This window comes from Ictidomys tridecemlineatus, chromosome 2, assembly GCF_052094955.1.
Source record: "Ictidomys tridecemlineatus isolate mIctTri1 chromosome 2, mIctTri1.hap1, whole genome shotgun sequence".
NCBI lineage: Eukaryota > Metazoa > Chordata > Mammalia > Rodentia > Sciuridae > Ictidomys > Ictidomys tridecemlineatus.
Window position 1 is genome coordinate 217,112,377 of NC_135478.1, and position 26,256 is coordinate 217,138,632.

The window sequence follows — 26,256 nt, forward strand, 5'->3', positions numbered from 1 at the left end:
TCTGACCCTCTGGCAAAGCAGAAAATGGCCACAAGTGAGAAGACTAAATAAAACAATCATAGAAATTAAAATAAACATGAAACTTAAGACGAAGGGACCCTTGAAGTTTTATTATAAATGAAAAAACTAACTCTGATAAAAAACATAGACATGGATGAGGAATTTGCCAGGCGAGACCCTGACACAGGGGTCAGGGTGGGTCTTGGCTGTGAGGGGCTGAAGCAGGGTTCAGGACTCAGTGCAGGGCCCCATCAGATCTGGGTGGAGCCTGGGGATGTGCCTAGAAAATTTCTAGCCAAATAAGTGATAAAAGTCAGGGTTGAGCGATGAAGGATCTGGAACATATTCTAAGAAGAGCAAATGAGTGATTCAGGGGAGGCTCTGGGGAGGGCCGTGAGCCTCCAACCCCAGGCTGAAGAGGCAGCTTGAAGGCCAGAAGACCAGAGAAAACCTGGGCATAGGAAACACAGCCTGCTCTCCAGGTCCTGAAATACAACAGCCTGGGGACAGCCTTGCAGCCCGAGAGCTGTATTGTTTAGGACAAATTCATTGTTCTGCGCTGGGCAGTAAATTTATGGATGTCTTTCCGCCAAGAATTGGCTATGGCTGAAAACAAATAGCTCCAGAATTGTGTTAAATATCCTCACGGGTCCTGGAGCCCTACTGGGTTATTAGGGAAAAAAATATGTTCATTTTTTTTTTGTCCTTCCAGAAAATACCCCTTGGTGCTGGCTAGTGGCTGAAAGAAGAAAGGGGAATCTCCCCATATCTCTTGGCCCACGGTGAACTTAACTTGGGGATGGAAGAGACTCTGGTCACTCTTCCACATCGACGTCTCATGCACGTTGCACCCTGTCCTCTAGGGAGTGGTGGAGAGGAGCAGGGAGGTGCTCTGGTGTCCGGAAACAGCCATGGAGTCTTACTGCCTTTCCTCCTGTAGAAAGGGTGGGCTGACTCAGATACAGAGGAGTGAGTGCCATAATAATGTGCAGCAAAAAGAAAGAAAAAGAAAACAGAAAAACAAAGTAGGACTTTTGGAAAGGGCTGGGGGACAGTTTGGTAAGAGTGTCTCCTTTCACCAGAGGCGCCTCCCTCCCCCGGGTCCCTAGGGTGAAGGACGCTCCCTCCCCACCGATACACACCTGGGGGGCTATTCCCCTGGGGCCTTTCTAGGGGCTGTGCCAGTTCGGGTGCTGGGTTGAACAGTGCCCCCTGAGTCCACGCCCACCAGAACCTCAGAATGTGACTTCACCAGGAAGTAGGGTCTCTGCGGATCTGAACAGGTGAACCCAAGGTCATGCGACACAGGGTGGCCCCCAATCCTGTGCCTGGGGCCCTCGTAAGAGGGAATCGGGATGCAAACGTGCGTTTGTGGAGGACGAAATGAAGATCCAGTCACAGGGGACATCGTGTCAAGATGGAGGCAGAGACTGGGGGGTGCCTTGGTGCCGAGGGACACACAGGGTGGCCAGCCCCTTGCAGAAACTAGAGAGGGGCAAGGAAGGCTCCTCCTTGGAGTCTTCACAGAAACTCGGCCTTGCTGTCACCTGGATTCCAGACGTCTGGCCTCCGGATGGTGGGAGAAGGGATTTCTGCTGTCCAAAGCCCCCCAATTTGTGGAGTTTGTTTGAGGAGCCCCCAGAAACAAGTCCAGCCTCCTCAGCCTCAGGCAGGACGGATGAGGCCGAGGCCTGGCTTGAGGGTAAGGCCAGGCCTGTGGTCAGACTCTAAGGCTCAGCGTCCCCATCTGTCTAATGGGCCTAACAGAATGTTGGTGGAGAAGAAAGGGCCCCATGTTCACAAAACGCTTTTGTAATTCTGTTTCATGAGTCAGTACCAGGCCTGACTCATGGCAAGGGCCCAGTAAATGTGAGCTGTCGTCACCCTGCTGCTTTCCAAAGACTTTACATCCACTCTATCTACTCCGATTTGAAGTTTTCCTTGAATTTCTTTTACAATGAAAGCAAAGTAAGCCCCATCCTTTCTCTCAGGATGGACATTGGCACGTGGGGATGACACGTGGCACAGAGTAAGCCACAAATACCTCCCGAAGAGTGGAACAGTCACATCTTGTCTCAGAATCTCATGGCAGGAGGAAATGGCTCAGAGGCATGACGAGGCTGAGTCACCCATTTGAAAAGATCCAAGGTGGAACTTCAGGAGGAGGATGTCATTTCATGAAATTTGTCCACACTGGGACACTGGTGATGCAGTAGCTAGCTACAAAATGTCCCCCGGTGATCCCTGCTCTAGAATCCACGGCCTCAGAGTCTCCTCTCTCACGGTACCTGGGCTGGTCAGCAGAGGTGACAGTACATCACTTCCAGGATTAGGTTACGGAAGACTGAAGTGTCTATCCCAGACCCTTGCACTCTCTACCTGGGATTGCTTGTTTGGGGGAGGAAGCCAGCTGAGCAGCCCTACAAATGCCCAGATGGTACAGCTTGCCCCCAGCTAAGTGGGTGAGCATGGGCGTGGGTTGTTCAACGTGACTATAACTAACCACCCAGTAATCTGTTTCCAGATTCCTGACTCTCAGATACTCTGATGTTTAAGTCACTTAAGTCTGGGGTTCATTTGTTACACAGCACTAGCTAACTAATACAGGTGATGAGATACAAGTGGCTAGGGGGTTGGGATTAAGACAAAACTACAAAAAATGAAAGGAATTTCAAGGTTCAAGGGGCAGAGAAGAGGCCAAACCCAGATGGATTGGCCATGAGGAAGGGTCAGACAGGTTCTGTGGGTCTGAGCATTTGGTCCAGAGCCCAGAGTGGTGAGAGCCAGAACCAACCACCTTGATGAGCAACAGGAATCAAGACTCAGTGATCTGGGTCTGGGGATGTGGCTCAAGCAGTAGTGTGCTCGCCTGGCATGCGTGCGGCCCGGGTTCGATCCTCAGTACCACATACAAACAAAGATGTTGTGTCCGCCGAGAACTAAAAAATAAATATTAAACAATTCTCTCCCTCTCTCTTTAAAAAAAAAAAAAAGAGACTCAGTGATCTTGGGCTGAAGCTGTTGCCTTTTGATCTTGCATAATACAATTTCCAGCTGGACTCACCGTTGACCAAGCTAGCCCAGAGATCATCAAAGGCCCAATGGGTGGGTGAACTTGCCAAGAATTAGGTGAAGACAAAGATTTGGGGATGACTGGTACCAACAAGATGCAATAGGATTATGATTATTTTTGGAACCACTCACAATCTTCTTTTGTGCCTTTGAGTTGCTAAGTGTTGTAAGCCGTGTGCCAAGCTGGGCATCAGAACTGGGTTCCCAGGCCTCTTCCAGGCAAATCGGCGTTCCACACGGCAGAGGAAAGATGGGGGCATCGGCTGTGTCTGTGCAGGCGTGACCTCTAATCCAATTGGCAGATAGTTTTTGAATGCCTACTCGGCTAGATAGGAAGGAACTTGGAATCATTCCGTGGACCCGTTACAAATGCCCACTGCCTGTCGTGCCAACCTTGGCTACTCCGAGGTAACCAACCTCAGCGGGCCAAAGAAACAGCCCCTGTATTCCTCTCACAGGTCAGGACCCCACTTGATCTCAGTCTTGGAGCCCTGAACAACACTCCAGGTGATTTGCACCCTGGGGATGGTAGGGTCCTGTAAATGGTACTGGTCTTTTCTCCAGGGCCCCGTCCCACAAAGGAGACCAAGTAGGGCTCTCCTCACCCCATCTTTTTCAGATGAGTTGGTTTCTAGGCAATTTGATGCTCTGAAAATGTGAAATGAGACATGGTAGAGCTGCTAGAGAGGAGCCCAGAGCCCAGAGCCAGGTGCCTTGGGTTCAAATCTCTGCTATTACTAGCTGCAGGACCTGAAGCCTGTCATTTCGTTTCTCTGAGTCTCGCTTGTCCCGTCTGCAAAATGAAGGTAGTGATAGTGTGTGCCCCAGAGGAGGGGAGAAGGGAACGAGTTCTCTGTGTAGAGCAATCAGAAGGGCTCTTGGCTCACAGGCAAGCATGGCCCTCTGTACCATCAGGACCCAGGCAGGAGCAGCCCGAGTGCCCTCTCTGGGCTCTTAGTTCAGCTGTCTGTCGGGGTTCCCTGGAGGCAGATGCTGCTCCTCTTTGAGGACTTCATGAAAACAAAGGATTAACTCCTGACGAGTAAAGCCTCCTCACGGAAACTGAACCCGTTCCAGGAAATAGTGAACGTGGGCAGGATTATATTCCTACCAACACACACCTGCGTTCCCCGGTGACCCACTGGCAGCCCTCCCTGTCAGGGACACTGAGAAGAATGTCTCCGTGGGCCCAGGGTGATCTAGGTGGGCTCCAGGAGGAGGCAGCCCCTTCAGATCAAACCTAGGAACGAGCAGGACTTGCCAGGTAGAGAGAGGGTGGGTGCCCAGGAAAGAGCAGGGTCGGCGGGCACCGGGGGAGGGAGGGCATCGGGATGCCACGTTCAGGGTCATGCAAGGGCAGGTTGGGTGCATGCGCCCCCCTAAGGGGGACGGTGCTCTGGACACCCTGCCTGGCTCTCCCGGGCCTGCCCTTGGAGAAGAGGCCGAAGCCCGAAACAACCAGGGATAACAGGAAGCTGAAGCTGTGGGGGGCTACAGGGTCACAGAGCCAACGACTGGGGCAGGTCATCACAGGCCCTCTACACCCCACAAAGGAGCCAGGGCGTGTCTGAAAGTGACAAGGAGCCACAGAGAATCCTGAGCAGACCCACCACATCGTCAGGTTTGCATGTTAGCACGTTCTTCAGGCCCTGGTGCAGAGGGCCGATGGGTGGACGGGAGGAGAACCTGGAGGCTGGGTGTCCTCTAGGGACTCTGTTGGAGAGTCCACGTCCAAAGGAGAGACGGTGAGGCTGGCGCTGGACGGGGCAGTTAGGAAGGCACCTGGAGACCTCCTTCAGGAGAGGTCTAGACGCAGAGCGATGGTACTTGGGAATTGGCTGAAGACAGATTGAAAGAAAGAATCAAGACTCTGGCTATTCTGGGTCTCTTGTTCTTCCACATGAACTTCAGGACTTTTTTTTTTTCTAGTTCTATGAAGAATGTTATTGGTATTTTGATGGGGATTCCACTGAATTTGTATGTTGCTTTTGGTAGCACAGCCATTTTAACAATATTCATTCTGCCTGTTGGAGAACGGAAGGCTTTCTATATTCTAAGGTCTTCTTCAACGTCTTTTTCAGTGTTCTCTAGCCTTCATTGTAGAGGTCTTGACCTCCTTCATTAGATTTATTCCCAATTGTTTTATTTTATTGAGGTATTGTGACCAACTGATCTCAAATTATACGACAGAGCTCTAGTAATAAAAATGACATGGTGCTGGCCTCAAAACAGGCACAGATAGCAATGGAATGGAATAAAAGGCACAGACAAGTTCACAGGCAGCCACCTGATACTTGATAAAGGTGCCAAAAACATACATTGGAGAAAAGTCAGCCTGTTTAACAAATGGTGCTGGGAAAATTGGAGACCCCACGTAGAAGAATGAAACTAGATTCCTGTGTTTCACCCTGAATAGAAGTCATCTCAGAGTGGATCAAAGACCCAGACATTAGACCAGAAACTCTGCGACCGCTAGAAGAAAACAGGTTCAATACTCCAACATATTGGTACAAGCCCTGGCTTCCTTCACAAGGATCTCTAAAGCCCAAGAAATAAAACCAAGAGTCAATAAGTGGGATGGCCTTGAATTAAAGACATTCTGCACAGCAAAGGAAACAATTAACAGCACAGAGAAAGAGCCCACGGAGTGGGGGAAACCTTGGCCAGCTGCTGCTCTGACTGGGGATCCATATCCAGGTTAGATAAATAACTCAAAATACTTAACTCCAAAGCGGGGGAAGCCCAGCCAATAAATGGGCAAACGAAATAAACAGATGCTTCTCTAAAGAAGGAAGACAAATGGCCAGCAAATACATCCCACATCCCTAGCAATCATGGAAAGGCAATTCAAAACTACCTTGAGAGTGTGTCACTCTAGTTAGAATGGTGATCATCAAAAATACAAATAATAATAAATGCTGGTGAAGATGTGGAGAAAGGGTGCTTTCACACATTTTCAGTGAGGCTGAAAGTTAGTACAACTACTTTGGAAAGCAGTGTGGAGATTCCCCAGAAGACTGGGATTGGAACCACCCTATGACCCGGCCACCCCACTCCTTGGTATTTATCCTAAAAAACTCCCCACACAGGCACATCAGTGTTTAGAGCAACACAATTCACAGTGGCGGAGTTACGGAACCAGCCCAGGTGCCCATGAACGGATGCTGGGTAAAGACAGGGTGGTACACATACACCACGGAGTTTCACTGAGTCATAAAGAAGAATGAAATGGTGGCATTTTCTGGTGAATGAATGGAATTGGGGAACATCACGCTGAGTGACAAAGTCAGATTGAGAAAGTCAAGGGCCGCAGGGCACGATGGCGCACTCCTGTAATCCCAGCAGCTCCGGAGGCTGAAGCAGGAAGACCGCAAGTTCAAGGGCAGCCTCGGCCACGTAGCAAGGCCCTAAGCAACTTAGCAAGATCCTGTCTCTAAACAAAAAAATTAAAAGGGTTGGGGTTGTGGCTTGGTGGTTGAGCACCCCTGGGTTCAATACCTGGTACCCCCTCCCCAAAAAGTCAAAGGTCAAATATTTCCTCTCCTATGTGGAAAATAGACCAAAATAAACAGGGGGAAATGCCATGAAAATAGAAGGGAGATGAGTGGAGGGAGTGGAAGGAGGAGGAGGAGGGACAGAGAAAGAGAGGAAAGGGGGAGTGAATCGACCAAGTCATGCAATGTACACAGGAAGAGGCCACGGTGAGCTCACCTTTATGTCTGTTTATAAAACACCAATTAAAAAAAAAACTATAAATAAGTAGAAGGAAGACCAGTGGAGAAGAGGAAGGGGAACAGGGAGGAGGGAGAGGAAGGACTGGAGACGGAAATTCCACTCCCTGTGTGCATGGTCAGGTCAAAATAAGACCTCGGCATCGTGTGGGGCTCTGACAGCTGACACAGACAGTTTTAAAGGAGAGTCGAAGGGACGTCGGGGTCTGTAAACACCACTGGTTCCGAGGACGTGGAGAGTTAACAGGCAAGAGCTGAGGCACTTGAGGACAGTGACCTCGGCTTTCCCGAGTCCCAGGTGACCCCACTCCTCAGCATGGCCCACGGGCAGCTCCTAGGAGCTGGGGTGTGCTCATCCTCTGCACGGCACCCACGCTCTGTTAAGTGCTGCTGAGCTGGATTAGGGGGCTTTCAGACCCCTTCCCGACTGGCTTCTTGGTGCCTCGCTGGTCTTGGGGTGTCCAAGTGTGCGGTGGGGTCAGACTAGCACGGCGCGTGTCCACCCTCCCCTCTGGACACCAGCACCCCGGGTTCTGCTCCGGCCCCCGGGATCTTAGGTTGGAGTCTGCATGTGACCAGACGCCAGGCAGAGGACACGGTGGCTTGTGGCTCTGGAGGTGGAGACAAAGAGGCACCAGGGGCTGTCAGGAGGCCGGGGGAGCTGCCGAGGTTGGCGAAGGAGTCTTATGAGAGATGATCTGGGATCAGAACGGCTGATTCAGCAGTGTTGGGGGAAATGGGAACTCTTAGGGGGTGTTTCAGAAGCCAAGTGTGTGGCAGGCAGAAGTGCTAAGGCCACAGGGTAGCATTTAGAGTCATACACTGGGACTAACTTCCTCTGACCCAGGCAACATCTGACCTTGTGGTCAACTAAGCTCCTCAGATCCTTTTCTGTAATCTTTAGTGAAGCCTGGTCTCACTCTCCTTGCACTGGGGAAGCATGAAAAATACCTGTTCTACGTGGAGTTCCCACCATTTTCATGAAAATAAAACCAGTGAAAGAGCGAGCTTTTGCTCTTTGAAACATTAATTAAAGGCACCACGGTTTCCTTATTTAACTGAGGGCTGCTACCTCATCTGGGATTAATAGCAAAGCAAGCGAGTCTTTGTTGTGCTTGACAAAATGATTAATTCAGACTCTAGGTGAATTTGGGTTTCTCCACAGCTTTTGATGTGCTAAGATTCCCCAATGAGAACAACATCATCAATTACTTAAACAAGCCACCACCTCGAGAGCGTAATTATCAGTGAGGCCCAGCCTGCTAATTGGCAGACAGAGAGACCCCCAACTCCAAGGCTGTGGCCCCAACCCTGACCTGTTCTCGGAGGAACAAGAGTCCTTTAAATTGTGGCATGCTCCTGCGGATCTGGGGCAACTGAGTTATTTTTCCACCTCTGCAAAACACAGCTCGGGACTTGTGTCCCTGGAACCCAGAACCTGTGGCTGTGTTTCCTCGCATCCTGGCGGGCAGGGCATGGCGGACGGCAGGAAGGCGCGCCATGGACACCAGCCACTCACTGGCTGGACAGCGCATTGCGGTGTGTTCTGGTTTTGACGTGAAAGCAAAGGTGGCACGTGTATTCACGTTGGGACACCACGGGTGTCTCTGTCAGTCTTTTTCTTATGGGACAAAAGGGTAGGACACTCCCAGGATCCTTCGGTGCCACCTGTGTGCTGTGGCAGAGAACCGGGAACAAAGCCCGCCCCGCACTCCCACCTCTAGCTCCAGGCCTCCGCTTGACAGTCCTCTGGGAAATGGTCCTCTCTGGAGGTCCCTGGCCGTTTCTGTTTACAAACTCTGTTCCCGCTGTTCTGGCGGGAAACAGTGAGCACCAGGCCCATTTGCTGCTGTTCAACAAGTACCGTGTAAGAGTCAGAAGAAGTCTAATCAAAGCAGAAATTGTGTATTTGAGTGGGTGCGTCCTGTGGCAGGTCCTGTGACACTTCTTTGCTGTGAGGATCCTAGAGGATCATCATGGACCTGCTTAATGAACTATTTGCTTTGTGCTGTTGGATGTCTGTCTGGCCCCTAGGCTGTAAGTGGCATGTGGCACCCAGCTCCGTGCTGGCCTGTAGGAGGCGTCAGTGAATGAAAACCTGTTGTCCCCACGGTTCTCTTTCCTGGTAAAACATCCATGAGCATCAACCCCGACACTGCCAAGGACCACTGCTGAGACTTCTCCCCTTCCTACAGGGAAACCACCATTGGAGTTTGGAATAAACCCAACGTCAAACGCAGACCACTCTCCATAGTTCTGAGACCATGAGATTCATGTGGACCAGCCCTCCACGTGTGCTCTAAGAATGGCTGGGATTTCCTTGGTCATTCTCTGGCCCTGGTGTCAAGTTATCAGCCAGGCCACAGAACCCAAGTAAACAGACCTCATTTTCTGTCACGGCTGGCTTGGAACCACCTTGAGGATCCCCATTTCCCGGGAGGGTTCACGGACCCTGGATGGCAGATGAGATCATTATAAGGGGCGCACCTTGGAGATCTTCCATTGAAAAGTGTTTAGTTTCACCTTCAGTTTTTATTTATGGAAGGGGAACTGATTTTCACTTAATGCTCATCACATGGAGTTTCCTTTTCAAATAAATGCATTTAGTTAAAGGAAACTGGGAAGTAGGCAAAAGTTCATGCCATTTTCAGACAAGGCCAAATGACCAAGGTGCTCTACAAATGACTGGCTTTAGAAGACTTAGATCTTAGACTCCTGGAGACTACAGGACTTCCATTGAATTTCTTGCCCTGAAAACTTCACATAAATATGGAAAAGCTTGTTCGCTCTCTGCACTACAGTGATCATCAACGGGGTGACTTATTTCTGAAGTTGGAAGATTTTCTGTAAAGTTCTCATCTATTTGCCTTTGAGACACTAGGGCTACCAAAGCAAGATGGTGCTGCAGGATGGTGGAGCTGGGTGTGTGGGCTGCAGGGTCGCCTCCCCTCTTCCCAGTAGCCTCACCATCCAGTCCTGTCCAAACAGAAGCCCAAGGCAACCTGCGGTGCTCGCCAAGGCAATTCTCCTTTTCAGACACACCCAGAATAAAATCTGGATCTGTATGCCTTAGAAGTTGGTGAGATGACTGAATCATGGCTCCCAAAGAGGTCCAGTGAAAGCCACCTTAAATGACAAAAGGAATTCTGAAGATCAATGATGTTGAGAATCTTGGGGAAGGGAGAATATCCTGGATTATCTGGGTGGGCCCCAAGTGTCATCACTGGGTCCTCGTTAAAGGGATGCAGGGGTACCATGTGAGAGAAGGCAGAGCATTAACTAGGGGCAGAGACTGAACTGCCCTGGTCACAAGCCAAGGGGGACCAGAAGGAACAGCCTGCTTTACACCAGTGAAACTGATTTGGGACTTCTGGCCTCCAGAACTGTAAGGGAATAAATTAGTGTTGTTTTAAAATCACTGTGTTTGTGGTTATTTGTTATAGCAGCAATAGGAAACTAATACAATTGGGGAAAAAATAGCTGACTTTAAAAAATGCCTTCAATTTCTGGCAAGATTTACCATAGCAATCTTTTATATCATGCACCACTATACATTTAAGGTAACTCTAGTTACGAAGAACCCCAATTAATGAATTTCAAAATCTATTTATTTCTAATAGGCATTCACATGGCTGAAATATCAAATATTAATTGTATGACATTTCACAGTGGTGACATGTGATACGTTTGTATCATTTGAATTCATGGATTCAAGCATATGTGGTGTGTTTCCATCCATTGCAATTATTATTTTAGCGATGGAACAGTCCAAGTCCTGCTGGGGTAAAGCCAAGGAGTTAGTGGGTTTGTTCTGGAGATTCCAGGGGAGTGTCTGATCCTTGCCTTGCTGGTTCATGGCCGCACATTTTGGATCTCTGCTCCGGCCTTCCCTGAAGTAAGTGTGTGGGGGGAGATATCTTCATCTGGGTGGGGAGTCGGATTTTGAACAATTATATACTCTACTGCATCCCAGGGTTTCTGGCTTGAAAAACCAGTGAACTGTGGTGACAATGGTGTTGAGGAACAGTAGATTGAGAGGGGAAATTGAAATCAGATTAGATATTTATATTTTAAAATGCCCAGTAGACATTTAAAGGCTGCAGTTAAGTTGGAATTTGGGTAAAAAAAAGATGAACTCAGAGGAGAGAACGAAGCCAGAGGTAGACATGCAGGGTCACGGACTCATGGCGGGAGGCACCTACAGCCGCGTGACTAGTGGAAGGAAAGGAGCCACAGGGACAGTAAGGGGCAGCCCCTCTGGAGGGAGGGGTGACGTCATGGAAATAGAGAGGAGTGTGGCAGGAAGTGGGTCCCAGCCAGCTCTGTCCAAATGCTACTGAGAGTTCAAGTGACAAAGACCAGCAGCAAATCCTGTGATCGACAAGCTCAGAACCATCAGTGAACTTGACCAGGGCATCCCAGGGGAGCTCAGTGGCACGGTGGAGGAGAGGCAAGGATGCACAAGGGGAGAGAACACACTAGGTGCTGCCTTCAAGGAGCGTCCCGGGCAGTGAGGAAAGGCAAGCAGTGTCCAGAAGTGAGGAGTTGCCTTTCTTCCTCGGAGATGGGAGATGCTGGGCCACGTTCGTGTCCTGATAGGGATGATCCGGTAGAGAAGACGAAAATTGAGAAGAACGAGTCACCGGTGGGCAGAGGACAGAAGTGAAGGGGTTGGCGTCAGAGAGACGGACCCTCTCTCTTCCCCCCCCCCCCCCCCCCCCCCCCCCCCGTTCACCAGCGGTACTCTGATCACACCTCTGGTTTCTGAGCAACCTGCCTTTGTTCTCCATAGACTTGCTGCGTGTTTTCGTGGGGTGGTTTATCCACAAGTCCCAGCCTCAGGGAGAGGATGGAACCGGCTAGTGGACCAAGTCGACAACCACACCTTTTGGAAATGTGGCCAAACTGGCTCTACCTCTGATGCAGTGGTGACCCCAGGGTCTTTGTTTAACCTCCATACTTTACTCTCCCAAGCAGCAAATGAGACTATTTCTACTTTTATAAGGCTGTTGGGAGGTCACCCAAGACTGTGCATAAGAACTTCACCACAGGACCACGGACATGGGGAACACTGAGACCTACTGTGAATCACAATAGTAATGATCGTATAACTTGTATGTCTGTGTGAACGTAGAACTGTTTTTCTTATGTGATGACAGGGTTGTCTTAAGGCTCTTGATTGCACTGATTATGTTTTTGGGGCACTTACACTAGTGAAGAAAGAACTCAAGTTGGCTAAGTTCTTCTATATTTATTTAGTAGTCCTCTATTTTTCTCCCCCAGAGGTATGAAGATCATAAACTGCTGCCTGTTTCTGAACGTTTGGGAACACATTATAATGACGGTCACTAAAGCTACAGATTTAGACAGAATTAGAAAACAATAGGAAGGTCTTGCAACTCCAAAATATTTATTCCTTGTACTTATCTTATAGCACATTTTCTATTTAGAGATTCCCTATGAGAGTGAGATTATTAGACCACAATGAAATATTACACTTTGAAATGTGTGGGATGGGGGCTGGGGATGTGGCTCAAGCGGTAGCACGCTCGCCTGGCATGCGTGCGGCCCGGGTTCGATCCTCAGCACCACATACCAACAAAGATGATGTGTCCGCCGAGAACTAAAAAAATAAATAAATAAATTTAAAAAAAAAAAAAAAGAAAAGAAATGTGTGGGATGAAGCTAAAGAAATACTCAGAGGGAGATTTATGGCTTTAAATGCATTCATTCAAAATAAGTGATCTAAATCATGAATAAAATAAGAGAAAAAAATCAACAGGGTCAAACCCAGAGAAAATAGAAAGAAGACCATAATCAAAATGTGCACATAAATTAATGAGGCAGAAAACAACAAAAAGTTGGAAATGATCCACCAAAAAACAAAAACAAAAACAAAAACAAAAAAAACGGGTGCTTGACAAGATTAATAAAACAGACAAACCTATGGCAAGACTAATCAAGAAGCAAAATGCAGGAAATGTCATGACCTCAATAAAGGATACCTATAAAAAATCTACAGCAAAACCTCACACTTACTTTTGAAACAGTAGATGTATTCCTATGAATCAGGAACAAGAGACTCACTCATTATTGCATCCTTTTTAATATTTTACTAGAGATACCAGCCAATGTAATAAGAAAAGAAAATGAAAAGTGAGGCAAAAGCTTTAAAAAGAAAGAGATAAGGGGCTGGGGATGTGGCTCAAGTGGTAGCACGCTCGCCTGGCATGCATGTGGCCCGGGTTCGATCCTCAGCATCACATATAAACAAAGATGTTGTGTCAGCTGAAAACTAAAAAATAAATATTAAAATTCTCTCAAAAAAAGAAAGAGATAAATTGATTTCATTTGCATGAAATAGAACTGTCAATGTAGGAAATCAAAAAGTTTCTACATGTAAATCAGTATAACTAATAAGAAAATCTAAAAGGATCGTTGACAACAATATTGGTATTTAAAAAATGATGTTCCTACAAATGAGCTATGCTCATAGCAAATATATGTAAATAGCAAAAAGATACTCTTCATGCACAAAATAATAAAGTGTTACTGAAGGACAGAGAAAATTGAGAAACTAAACATTTACAAGTGAGAGGAGACAGAAATTTGAGCAAAAAATGTTAGAACTGTGAGGGAAGAAACCTTGTCTTATTGTAATTCTTTCTAGTTTTTTTCCTCTTTACATTTTCATATGTTTGAGATCATGTTCTCTACAATTTTTCTATGTTTTAATAATGTTGATATTCTCTAAATTAATTGATAAATTTAGTGCAATTCCAAGAAAAATCCCAACAGGATTTTTTTTTATCCAATTAGACTAATGAACTCTAAAATTAATACAAAAAAAAGAGTAAGATTAAAAACGTTTTAGAGCTATAATGATTAAAACAGTAAGGCACTGGCATAAGCTAGAGAAAAAGATCAGAAGAGACGCATGCACCCACACCACCAAGGTATGTAACAAAGAGAGGTGGCGTTATCCCTGAGAGGGAAAGGCGGCGTGGCAGTAAGCACACTGTCCCTTGGCCACCCCAGGGCAGGGGCAGGATGGTTTAGCCAGGATCCCAGGGAGGGAGCAGTCTGATGGGCCACCTCTCCTGGTAGACTGCCTCAGCATTCCCTCTGAGGTTGATTTCTCTTCCCTGGTAGCTGGGAAGTTCCTCTGAGCAAGAGATGCCAGAATTTCATTTCTAGGGGGAAATGCCTATCGTCATAGTTCAGTGAAGGAACATTCTCCTTTGCAGGTGGAGGCTTAGGGGGTCGTCCAGCTGCTGCCGACCCAGAGCCAATGTGCACCGAGTGGTTCCCAGCCCTCGGGAAAGCGGAGAGCAAGGTCTCGAGGGAAGGACAGGGAACCAAAAACGGCAATGAAAGTGTCGGAGCAGACCTCAGGGCTGAAAGGGGAACCAAGAGGCTCCCATCAACCACTTCAGCGTCTCCCCAGGAACATCGGCCTCGAGGCTCGACTTTGGCTATTTCTGTCCGTAGAGTTTCTCACTTGTGCGTGTGAGGGAGGAAGGGGGGGGCGGAGAAAAGAGAAGCAAAAGGACCTAATCCCAACCAACGAGACTGTAGATCATTCTTATCTAAATGAATGGAAGCTCTTCCAAATTCATCCACCATCCCCACCTCTGTGGCCACACATGGGGAGGCAGCTTGTGGTCACCTGTCAATGGTGGCTCATCTTCTAACCAGTCCTTTAATCAGCCAGGAGAAGACAATTCTGCCGGCACCTAGATAAGCCACAGTGGAAATGAGAAGGAGAAAGAAAGGAGAGGAAAGAGAGGGGACAGGGAAGGAGGGAGGAAGGATTTCAAAGTTGGGAAATATTTTTGAACTCAGAAAAGAAGCAATAACCAAATATTTTTTTTTCTAATAATGAAAGAAAGAAAGACGTATTGATGTGTCTACCAAATTAGGAAAGAATTTCTATGAAAGCATTTGGTGAAATGGGAATGGGACAGTGAGATGAACAGGGGAGAACTTTCTAGAAAGCATTTGGCATTAGGTATCCATGTTCAAAACCAGTGATTCGTGAATTTCAGGTTTGGAACATCTTTATACACAAAATGCTGGAAAATTCAGAGGCACTAAAATATTCATTATTGTAGCAGGACTTAAAGTAGATAAAAGTATTGAGAGCACTATAAATATTTAACAATACATATAATTTAGTTAATTATGAAATATCCACAAGAGGAATACTATATAATCATGAAGATAATATTCATAGAGGTTTAATAACATGGAGATTTTTTTGCTTATGCTAAATGTACAGAGGCAGACATATAGATAAATAAAACAGGAAAAATATAGAGAATCTGATCTCGAACATGTAGAAATTCACAGAGGAAAGAACTAGAAATAATTATAATAAAACAATAGTATGTTTTCTTCTTGATAGTTCATCCTAGTTTTTTTACCCAAATTTCTGTCAAGCACTTTAAGATCTACCTTCTGGAAACCCAACAAATCTTACATTCCACTCCCATTTCTTAACAAAACTTTGTTCTAAAAAGAGAGCAATTTAAGGCCCTCCTTCTGATAAAGCTTCTGATGTGACCATGACTTTTTTCAGAATTGCTGAAGAGAGCCAGGCATCATGACAAAGGGCTTTTCTTCTCCAAAGAGCGGGACCCTGACTTCCTGTAGTCTAAGACTATCACGATATCTATCCCAGGAAAAGTGCTACCTGCCAAAGAACTCTTTCGCCCTCTCAAAGACATCCACAGCCTCTTCAATCTGCAAAAGCAGCTCAACAAATAGGAATTCTTTGCTCTTTTTGATTCATCCAAAGCATCCCCCAGTTTATCGTGAGTGGCTCTGGGGCTAAACATGGGCCTCACACCTCCGTTGAGTCCATGAAGAGATGACATCGTCTTGAGGAAAATCTTTGACCTTCAAAACTTGAGCTCGATTTTGAAAGTGATCCCTATAGCTCAGTGTGTTTTGAGAAGGGGTGGTGTAAGTGTATCCGCCAGAACCTCAGGACACAGTCCTGCAGTATTCAATGCCTGCTTTGGTTGTGAAAATCAGACCAAAGAATGCTGTCTGAGGCTATCGACACTTTCAGTTGTCATTTTCCAACTGAAGTATCCTTAATGTAAACAATGACAGATGTCCATAATCATCGCCGTGTGACACATTTGCATTAATTCCTGTCACACGAAAGCTGTTCTAAATGTCACAACACAGGGATGGCACGTTACCTGCTTTTCACAGTAGCATCCCAGGCCACCTGTACATTTTTGGATGGCACAGGAATTAATGACACAATTTGACACAAAAGAAATTTCTTTGACAATGACAAGTTTTAAAGTAACAAGAGGAAATTCTTAAAAAAATCTTTCCATCAACTGTCTAAAACCCATCCATTGGTATTCCTGGTGTACCGCTTTCCTAGAGATGCCAATCCCAGTACCCCAAACTGGGTGCCTTAAACACCAGAAATAAGGAACCCCATCATTTGGATGAGGTCTACTTCAGTATGACCTCGTCCTAATAATGATGTTGGCAATGACCCTATTCCCCCATAAGGTCGCTCTCTGACATCCTGGAGGTAGACTTCCACTTCACTTTTTGAACCTATCAACCCCATTACAAGTGGAGTCTGTGGACTTGGGTGCAGAGCTGTAGAGACAGAAGGCCGTGTGTGGACCCTGGGGCCAGACAGCAGGAGGAGGAAGTAAGAAGACGACGAATGGAATCCGCTTTTCGATTCTGCTCTAAGTCTGGCGGCAGACTTCTCTCCCTGCAGATTTGGGTGCAGGGACTGTGGTTACTGATGACGATACTGGGCCAGTCCCCAGCTGAACACGCTCACAGTCTGCACTTGAATCCAGGCTGCAGAGCGAAGTTTGTGGTTGCGGCCAGGACACTCTCTGCTTGATGCCATATGTTTGAAAATGTCTAAATTTTGTGCAGAGACACACGGGCAGTGTTCTTGTAAGTGCAGTTACATAATTAGGGCATGGACTTGCATAATAATTAGCATGTGTAATTAGGCACAGACTTCTTGTCCTTTAATTAGACAATCAAGACATCTAATTACAAAATTAAGATGTAATTACATGGCCCAAGATCTTCATAGTTCTTTCCACCCATCAGAGATTCCATTTAGAAGATAATTCACACACACAAAAAAAAATTGATGAAGAAATCAACATAGACTCCCAATCTGAGGACGTTAAAGAAAATGTTAAGTGATCTTTCCCCTTAGGTGCAAGGGTAGTTGCTTAAAATATCATCACCCCCTCGAAAGAACAACTTTCACCAGTTACGCGTCAACCTTTGGTACATGCGCTAATGAAGAGGAATATTGGCATGACTAATCCGTGTAATTCGCTGTGGCTCTGGAGGAGGGTTTATAATTACACTTGAACATGGACTTCAATGTGACGTCCTGGGAATTCATTCAAACCTAATAATGCCCCAGATGGAAATCTTAGGAAAGCTGGGAGGAGAAGTATCCTCCCCATCACCCCACTTGGGTCTCCCTTGCACCCCCTTTATTTTATTGTATTTTATTTTTTGCAGCCACTTTAAAATAGACCTACTATTCAGAATAATGCAAACTCAGAACCTAAGTTCTGTCTTCCTTTCTCTGAATATCTGAGTACTGGCTGAAATGTTCTTAAGTGCTCCTTATCAGACTACAGGTGGAAAAGGTCAAAAAATGTAGCAAGTATGCCATCCTTCCCCATAAGCGAGCAATTCTCCCAACACTGGTTTTTGGGCTCCAGTGCTTCTAGGAAGCCGGATAATAGTGTTATTCCCTGTTATTTTGCCTTGCCCCGAAATCGTGATTTGGCTGATCTCTGCACGGTGCTGCACGCCCAGTTGGACTCATGGGTTTTTCTGAACTAACTGAACTTTCGACCTCACTGGCTGGCTGGTGAGGGATCCGAACCATATGTCCAGGTTTTTCGGAGCCAGTTCTGACTTTAGCTGTGTTCTCCCTCTGTTCCCATAAACTGCTGAACTATCCTGGTAATTCCAATGTTGTGACAGCCACGCGGCGCTTCTCAGACTGCCGCTCTCTCCTGGGAAGTGGCACAGAAATCTGTCGGACCACACTTCCTGATCTGGGGTTAAGACAATCTGCTTCCCATATGGTCTCAGGCCAGGAAAACAAGGGGTCCTAAGTGGTTGGTGACAGGATCTCCTCTCTACGGCTGGCCCCTGTCCTTCTTTTCCATGTGTCGAGGGACAGGTTATGTATGGAGGGGAAGTCGGTCTTGATCAACAGAACAAGCAGATGCACGGAAGACTTGTGCTCTGCCTTTGCTGGTTGTCACCTGGCTTTCCGTGGCAGGTTGATAGGCAGAGGAACCGGACAGGGTCAGGTTCCTTTTGGGGAGTTTATTGGTGGGATTCTCAGGGAGGGGAGGGCAGTCGGACCCCCTCATCCCTCAGGCAGACCCAGCCCTGAGGTTTTGGATCCCTTGATCGTTGACCTGCCACTCAAGAAGAGGCATCGCTGAGTTCCCGCCCTGCCACAGGACTCTGTCCCTCAGCCCTTAGATGTGCCAACTCGGTGCTTCCTCTTGTCCTTCCTTCCAGGGAACTCAAGATTTCTGATTCCTCACAGGGTCCAAGGCATGACTCAAACTTGAGTTTCTTGGTGTTTGAACTTGGCTTCTCCCTCCAGGTACTCCACCTCGGCGTTCTCGAGGCTGCAGGAGTTGGGCGTCCCACATCCCAGGCCTTCGCCCTTCATCGGCAACTTGACATTCTTCCGCCAGGTAAGGCCCTGACTTGCTGAGGCCAGGGAAGTTCTGTCGTCCATCCCTTCCCCCCAAACCCCATTTACTGAGCATGGAAATACGCCAGACCCCGGAACGCAGCGGTAGAACTCACACCCTCAAGTGCACCACCAAACAATGGTGTCCAGCGCCGGATGCGAGGTGCCCTGGGCTCGGTTGGGCAGTACAGGTGGCAGCCGTGGTTCTGCTTTGGAGGAGAAGGAGATGTGTCGGGGCAGAATCATCCTGGGGGAGTTCCTAAAGTAGGGGGTCCTGGGGGTGCTGTAGACAGGATACCCCACCAGGTGGGGAGCCCCATGTGAGGGGACACAGCAACAGGAGGGGGTGGCAAAGGTCGACCAGCTGCCTGGAGCACCTAGAAGCCAAAGATCAGGGAAGGAGGCTGAGGAAGGAGGCTGTGGAGAGAGACGGGCTCCACACCAAGGATTCTTCATCCACCACCATCTCTGGGTAGCAGAGGGACATCCAAGTAGAACAATACTCAAGGGACAAGAATCTAAGTGTCGCTGACATGGAGGCTGATAGGGAGAGGGCTTGGTGCCGGGTGGGGACAAAATTAAGAACTCTGGTGACCAGTAAGGAGCAGAGGACTGAAGGGAAGATGAGTCTAACATCAGCCCGAGTCTTGATGCAGAGAGTGCCCGTGGGGTGACCACAGGGGAAGGCTGGGGGTCGCTGGTGCGGCGAGAAAGCAGGCTTTATTTTAAGTATGTCACCTTTTGCCGCAGTCTGGCTGGGCACAATTCAGGAGCCACTTGTCAAAAGAAACTAACTTTATTTTTAGAACTACAAACGCCAAACAAAACAGCTCCAGGGAAAAACCCTCAGAGCCCAACTGCCACCACCAGCTTCCACACGCCTCTCACCCCCACACCAGCCTCTCCACTTCCCACAATCCTCCTGCTCTTGAGGCCGATTGGCTGGGTTGCATGGGCAGAGCCAAAGAAGTCCCCCAATGAGCAGCTCCGTGGAGGAGCCAATCAGCTAGATGTTGCTGGGGCCGCTGTGAGCCAATCATCAGCTGGCAGTCTGAAGGGCAGGGAAACAGCCCAATGAACATCACCGCAGAGGATCCAATCAGCTAGATGTTGCTGGGGCTGCTGTGAGCCAATCATCAGCCGGCAGCTGGAAGTTTGCTAGGGCCCCTTTGGCTGTGGCTCTCAACAACCTTTGATCTGCCAGAGCGACCTGCAAGTGGAAATGGCCAGTACCTGTTTCTAGACACAGACCCAGGTCCCTGATCGTCTACAGTTTTGTTTGCTCTTCCCTCACGTTGGATTTCTCAGGGGGCGGTTGGTTTATTCTGCCAACTCAAGGGACCCGGACCCCAGACCCAACATCAGGAGCCAACAGATCCTGAGATGAAGAGCCACCCAAGAGCAGGAAGGAAGAGTTTGGGTTAACCCTGATAATAACCCCTAACACTCTTGGCCACTTCCCCTGACCCTGCCCTGCAAAGTCGGGCCTTGGGCGCTTGATAGAAAACGACCACAGCCATTCCTGTCCCTTTTCCTCCCAATTTCTTTCCCAGTCCTCTCGTGCCTTCTCTGCCCTTCACTGTGGGCTGTTTTTCTCTTCCCCGCTTGGTTTAAACACCTTTTTCTCTCATGGTCCTCTCCAGGGTGACCAGTTCACAAGTCTCAAACCCACAGACAACAGCTCATTGAGGCTTCCTGTGGATCCTTGCAGCAAGTGTGAAGAAATTTAAAAGTGTCAAAATAGAACAACAAACCAGAAACGTAAAGAAAGTACACTTCACACGGAGCTAGGGGGAAGTGCTCTGCCGGGTTGCACGGAGTCATTAATTTGGTATTAACATTTTTGGGGAAACAGTGTTAACTGCCGATGTGCGGGAGAACACAGAGCTGCTGCCTCTGGATGACTTCCCACATATGCTCCTTCTCAGCCATCGTCTCTGTATGTACTAAACCCTGCCAAGCACTTTCTAGAACATACTCATTGCACGGCTTGCTTTTCCATTCACATAATCTTTCCTTGATAGAGAACTGACTTGCACTTTGAAATTCGATGGCGTTGATGAGAAGAGAGCATGCATCTACTCAGGAAAGGAACTATCCGTCTCTAACCCCTGACTCTCCACTCCAGCCCTGTGCATCTGCTCATCTACTACATGCCCACACCACATCTAGAATTTTCCACCCACGCCCACCCAACCCAGGTGCATTTCATGTACACTTCACTCCCACCACATCGGACATATTCCCACCCCAACCCACGGGACTGCCCTGTGCCTGCACAAACACCCATCTCCATCACACAACCCTGTCCCTTCAGCACAGTGGGTCTAGGATTATCTGGCCTCCACCCCGCCCAGCCCACGGGCAGCTTTAGTACACTTCACCATGAGATGGATACAGCGCTTCATCCTAAAGTTACTCCAAGGTTCTTATGTGCTGCTGAATATGTTGGTTTTAGTTAAAATCTCACTCGGATCACAAGAATTCCAAATATGTAATGATGCAGACGGACGCAGTGCAAGTTCACATACATAGGGCCATGAAGAGGGTCTTGGCCAAGAATGATAGGAACAGGAACCACATCTCAAGAGGGGAACATTACAGTTGAGAAAGCAAACCACTTCAAATATTTTAGCAGCAATTATCCACAAATAGTTTAAGTCCTGTTGATCTCCTCTGTCCATTAACGCAGAACTGCCTGAGAGCTTTACTTGGCAGAATTTTTTAAAAAGTTATTCGTTTATCCCATATCCCACAGTACTTGAAAGCAATATAACTTCAATTCTTTTTTTTTTTATTGTTTATATAACTATGTTCTGGCTGTTCCAAATCTTTTTTGTTTCTGAATAAGTTTGAATAATTGAAACGTCGCTTCATCTTTTTCTCACTATAGTGCCGTGTTTTTCCTCAGGGTTTCTGGGAAAGCCAAATGGAGCTCAGAAGACAATATGGATCTCTGTGTGGGTAAGAACAGAGCTGAATTTTTCTATCTATCTTGGTTTCTGAATCCTGAACTGATGTAGAAGTAATGTCAAGAATGGGAATGCTACAGTATGTCTATTTTTCAAGGGTCCACAAAGAGGGTTCCTGGCCATATAGACTACGTTCCTAGAGAAGACCTGGGGCGGGGGCGGGGGAGCATCTTGCAAGCCTGAAGTATACACTGTAGGCCTTCAAAGCCTGCTGGACCGGGTTCCTTTATCTCCACTTTCCTATCACTAGGAGAAGGATCCACTGGGACAATGTGGCCCTCCAGGCCTCAGAGCAAGAAGGCCAATTTGCCTTGAGGACCAGGACGGGTCTCGCCCCATGAACTCATCCAAATCTTACTTGGACCTGTATAGTTCAACCCTATGGCTGCAGTGCCCTGCCAGCAACACTGTTATCATACAATTTATCATCCAGTCCAGGAAACTTTGGAGAGTGAAAGGAAATGCTATAATTGCTTAGGATAACGGTATAAACCAAGACTGTCCTGAAAACCCTGGGAGATATGGCCCTGTGTGGAATAGCGTAGCTCTTCCCTTTACTTTTCCTGAGTTTTCTCTTTTTATGCCTCAGAGTGTGCTCCTCTGTTTCTCAAAGTCCAGATCTGGTGCACAAGCCCACGCTCAGGCCACTTTCTCTATTCAAGATTAGCAGGTGTCAATCACACTGGTCTTCAACTGTTCCTCCATACCAGGGTCCTGTCCTAACATAGCTTCTCCTTGGTCACCAGGTGACTACTAGTGGCCTTTTCCTGACCCCCAGGTCAATGGAAACTTTTTTAGGGCATTAATGTTCTGTTTTTAGACCACGGCACAGCCTAATGGGGTCCAGTGGTTTGTAAGCCTTTCTGCTGATAGGATTCGGGGACATCTGCTCTCTCAGTGCTCGTTTTTGAAAAGAATTGGCTTCTACTCTGTGGAGATGGCTGTACCCAAGAGACCCACAGTTCTGGCTAAGTTCTATCTACTCCTTGATTTTTTTATGATTCTGAAAAACTAATAAATTTTTGTATATTAGTTATCCTCTATTAGTTTTTCATTTCTGCATAACAACCCCCCCCCCAAAGAAAACCACAATTGTAGCATAAACCACAATTTATTATCTATGTCTAAACACTGGCTGGAGTGGGCCCGCCTAAGCCCTGCTTGGCAGGAAGGCCCCTCTGGACTTCCTGGTGGGTCTGCTTGGGAGGGGACCCATCCTGAGTCTGCTGTTCACTCTCCTCCTCCATGAAGAGCAAGCTCATCGGGGCAGGGTCTTCTCATGGCAAAGGCAAAGACTCAAGAGAGCGGGAAGCAGTGGTTCACCATGTCAACTAACATCCTATCAACTGAATGAAGTTCTGTGGCCAAACTGAGAATCAGGGGTGGAGGCACAGTGTGGCCCTGGGAGGCCAAGCCAGTCCTTTGCCAAGCCTGGTGTTAACAGTGCAGTGAGGTTGGAGTCTGTGGAAACGGTGCACCTCTTTAAATAAGAACCCTATGAGCCGTTCAACTTGGCCTTCACCTACTCTTCTTTCTTTTTCTCTATGACAAGGATGGGACCCAGAAGTGCTTAGCCATTAAGCCACACGCCCAGCACTTTTTTCTTTTGAGACATGGTCTTGAGAAATTGCTCAGGGCCTCACCAAGTTGCTGAGGCTGGCTTTGAACTTGCCATCCTCCTGCCTCAGCCCCCGAGCCACTGGGATTTCAGGTGTGCACCACCACCCCCAGCTTAGTTTTCTTTTTTATTGTGCCCAAATTCTGGCTTTATCTCGGATGAGCACTCCATCAAGTCTTAAGGGATCGGACTGTTTACCTTTCTCTTACTCTTGTGCTTTCTATTACTTTAAAAAAGTTCTCATTCCAGCTCTCTCCTTCCAATAGTCTCTTTCTACATTCGACTCGACCTTGGCCTTGGGGGCTGTCTCCTATGTGTTGAAACAGAGCACTGACTCAGAATGATAGTGTCTTCACCAGCATTAGAAAAAGTCCTTTCTGAGTTTGAATATAAGGAATCACCTCCCTCTAGTACTTCTTATATAGATTTCTTACATAGTGAAAACTCTGGATATTTTTAAATAATTTAAAACGTCAGGTGAAGAGTTTAAAAAGCACTGTGCTAACTGACGTATGTGTGTGTGAAGGGGTCGGGGAGACAGGTGGAGTGAATTGGTTTCCTTGACAACAGGGTGTCCAATCAAATTTTTCCCCAAACTTTACACAAGTTCACACAATTTATCCTTCTTATTTCAAGAAAACTTAAATCATAGAGAATGATTTCAAATGAGGTTGCGGAGATCAAAATTGCAGTATCATCTCTACTCTTTGTTCCCACGGCTGGTGAAAAAGAAAGGTGATGGCATAATTTCTTCATACAAAGCCAACGACTTTTTCTCCTTTAAATAAAGAAGAAGAAAAGCCATGAGACGCCAACTTCTTTGTAAAGGGGTCCTCGCCCAGGTCTCGAGCAATCTGGGGCTGGGGCAAAAGTGGCAGAGCTGAATGAGGCTGTATCTAGGCTCCTTTCTAACTCTAAATAGTACTTTCTTACTGCTTAAATTTTAGCAAAACGGCTTTACAGATTGGGAATGTCAAAGAGGACGACATTCAACAGACAGCAAGGAACCTTCTTTTAGGAAACAATGTGGTTTAAATGACACTGATTTTTAGACTACTATTATTATTAGGAAATAGAATCCCATCTTGTCCTCCGAAAACTTGAGATAATAGATTGATTCCTCATTGGCCAGTGAAACCTCACACTATGGACACCGTACAAGATCACTGGGCCCTTAGATGATGGCCAGCCCTTTACCCACAGAAGAATATGGGTAGCAAGGGTCTCCTCCCTGCTCCGGACCTGACGGCCAACCATGGTGACTATTTGTGCTTACCATCTGGTGGTCAGGGCTCACAAGTAGAAACAGGCTCCGCCCCCTTTCCCCTCCCACTCAGTGCAATGCAGGAGAGGGGGACATGGCTGGGGAAGGATTCTGTCAAGAGGGAGTGACATCAGTGTTCACCATCACTACCGCCACCGTCACCACCAGCACTGAGAACAAATGTCTTTACCAAGCATCTAACTACGTATCCTGCTTTGCCAGGCTCTGTGTGGATACCGCCATCCCCAGGGCCTCTGCCTGCTTTGAACTTGCATGTGAAGCCAGGGACTGGTACACAACTACATGTTTTTTTTTTTTTGTTTTGTTTTGTTTTTTAATTCGTGGCACTTGACAAGACCACTTCTGAATTGAACAGCTGTACTATCGGCCACGGGACACAAAGCAAGCCAGGCTTCACCTAAGCTCAGGATAGCCTCCCGCCAGGTAGTGATCACCTGTGGCCTCTTTCTGGGAAGGATGAGCCCAAATTGGATGGATATCCCTTCCCAAACCTGATAAGGATGATTTCAACGTAATCCTCGGGCATTGGTGACTCAACAGAAACAGGAGAGAGATCAGGCCCCCGCCAATTCGTAATTGGCTTTGTAATCCAGTGGAAAACAAGCCTTTCTTGAGCTGTTGCTATTAATTACTTACGTAGAGACCCAAGCCGGGCTCGTTAGCGACAACTGAAGGCCCCGTGCCAAGCTCCCCTTCGCTCACGGCGCCTGTCTTTGAAGCCCTGGCGCTGCTCTTGTTTGCCTCAGCCCCACTTCTCCTTGCCTCCACATCACTTGGGTTTTGATCACTAGTGTACGCTAGGCTTCCTCTTGTTGAACTTGACTTTGATGGCTCCTGGCACCGTCCCCTATGCTGCTCTGTGGCATGCACGTCCCTGGGTCCTTCCACGAAGCCAGCTCTGCTGCGTAATCTACATTCCCCTTAGAACATTAGCTGTGAGCAGGCAAACACGAATATCATGCACAATTCATAAAGAGCAATTGAGAATACAGAGAAGCACACCTGTTCCCGGCCCAACCCTTTGCCACCTCCCCACAGAGGCAAGCTCTGCTGCCCACACTCAGATGGGTCATTTACGACACACATGGTTCCTTTTTTTTCATATTTATTTTTAAATTTTATGTGGACACAATATTTTTCTTTTTAAATTTTTTCAGATGTTAATGAATCTTTATTTTTTTAGGGCCTCGAACATGCTAGGCAAGCGCTCTACCACTGAGCCCCAACCCCAGCCCCACACTATTCTTGATCTTGTTTTGTTCATTAATAGCATTTGGAAATTTTGTCATATTTCAATCTACTCATTCGTGTTAAATGCTATTCTATTTTTATTAAGGATTTGATTGTATGGATATATCCTGATATATCAGTTGATGATTATCTTTTGCTTTTTCAAACAATACTGCAGTAAATACTCCCACACATACATCATTGCCCTCTGCCTGGGTGTGTCTGTAGGGTCAATTTCTAGAAATGGAATTATTAGGTGAAGGCTATCTACATTGTTTCATTTGGATAAGCATTACTAAATTGCTCTCTAGGGATTATATCAATTTACACCCCATAAATAAGCATAGGAGAGCCACAAGTCCCTTACATGTCCACAGTTAAAATCAGTGGTCACAATTATAACTGTAGTTATAATTTGCACTTTTCTAATGATGAGCAAGTTTGAGAATTTTTTCATATGTTTCAAATCCTTTGTATTCTGTTTTCTGAGGAATCTGTTGCTACTTTTCTATTGGGTTGTTAATATATTTCCAGTTAATTTGTAGAAGCTCTTTACATAGGAACGAAAGTAACCCTTCATCTTTAATATGTGTTGCAAATGT

General features: G+C 47.0%; 1 protein-coding gene across 2 annotated transcripts in view; it reads left to right on the top strand.

Annotated features, from left to right (window-relative positions):
• The window catches only part of Tbxas1 (thromboxane A synthase 1), a 154,780-nt gene that overhangs the window by 13,129 nt on the left and 115,395 nt on the right, over window positions 1–26,256 (top strand). For both annotated transcript variants that reach the window (XM_078040635.1, XM_005332430.4), the window contains exons 2-3: window positions 18,457–18,550; window positions 21,461–21,513. In XM_078040635.1, coding sequence (XP_077896761.1) covers window positions 18,457–18,550; window positions 21,461–21,513 — 147 coding nt within the window. The remainder of the gene's footprint in view (window positions 1–18,456; window positions 18,551–21,460; window positions 21,514–26,256) is intronic.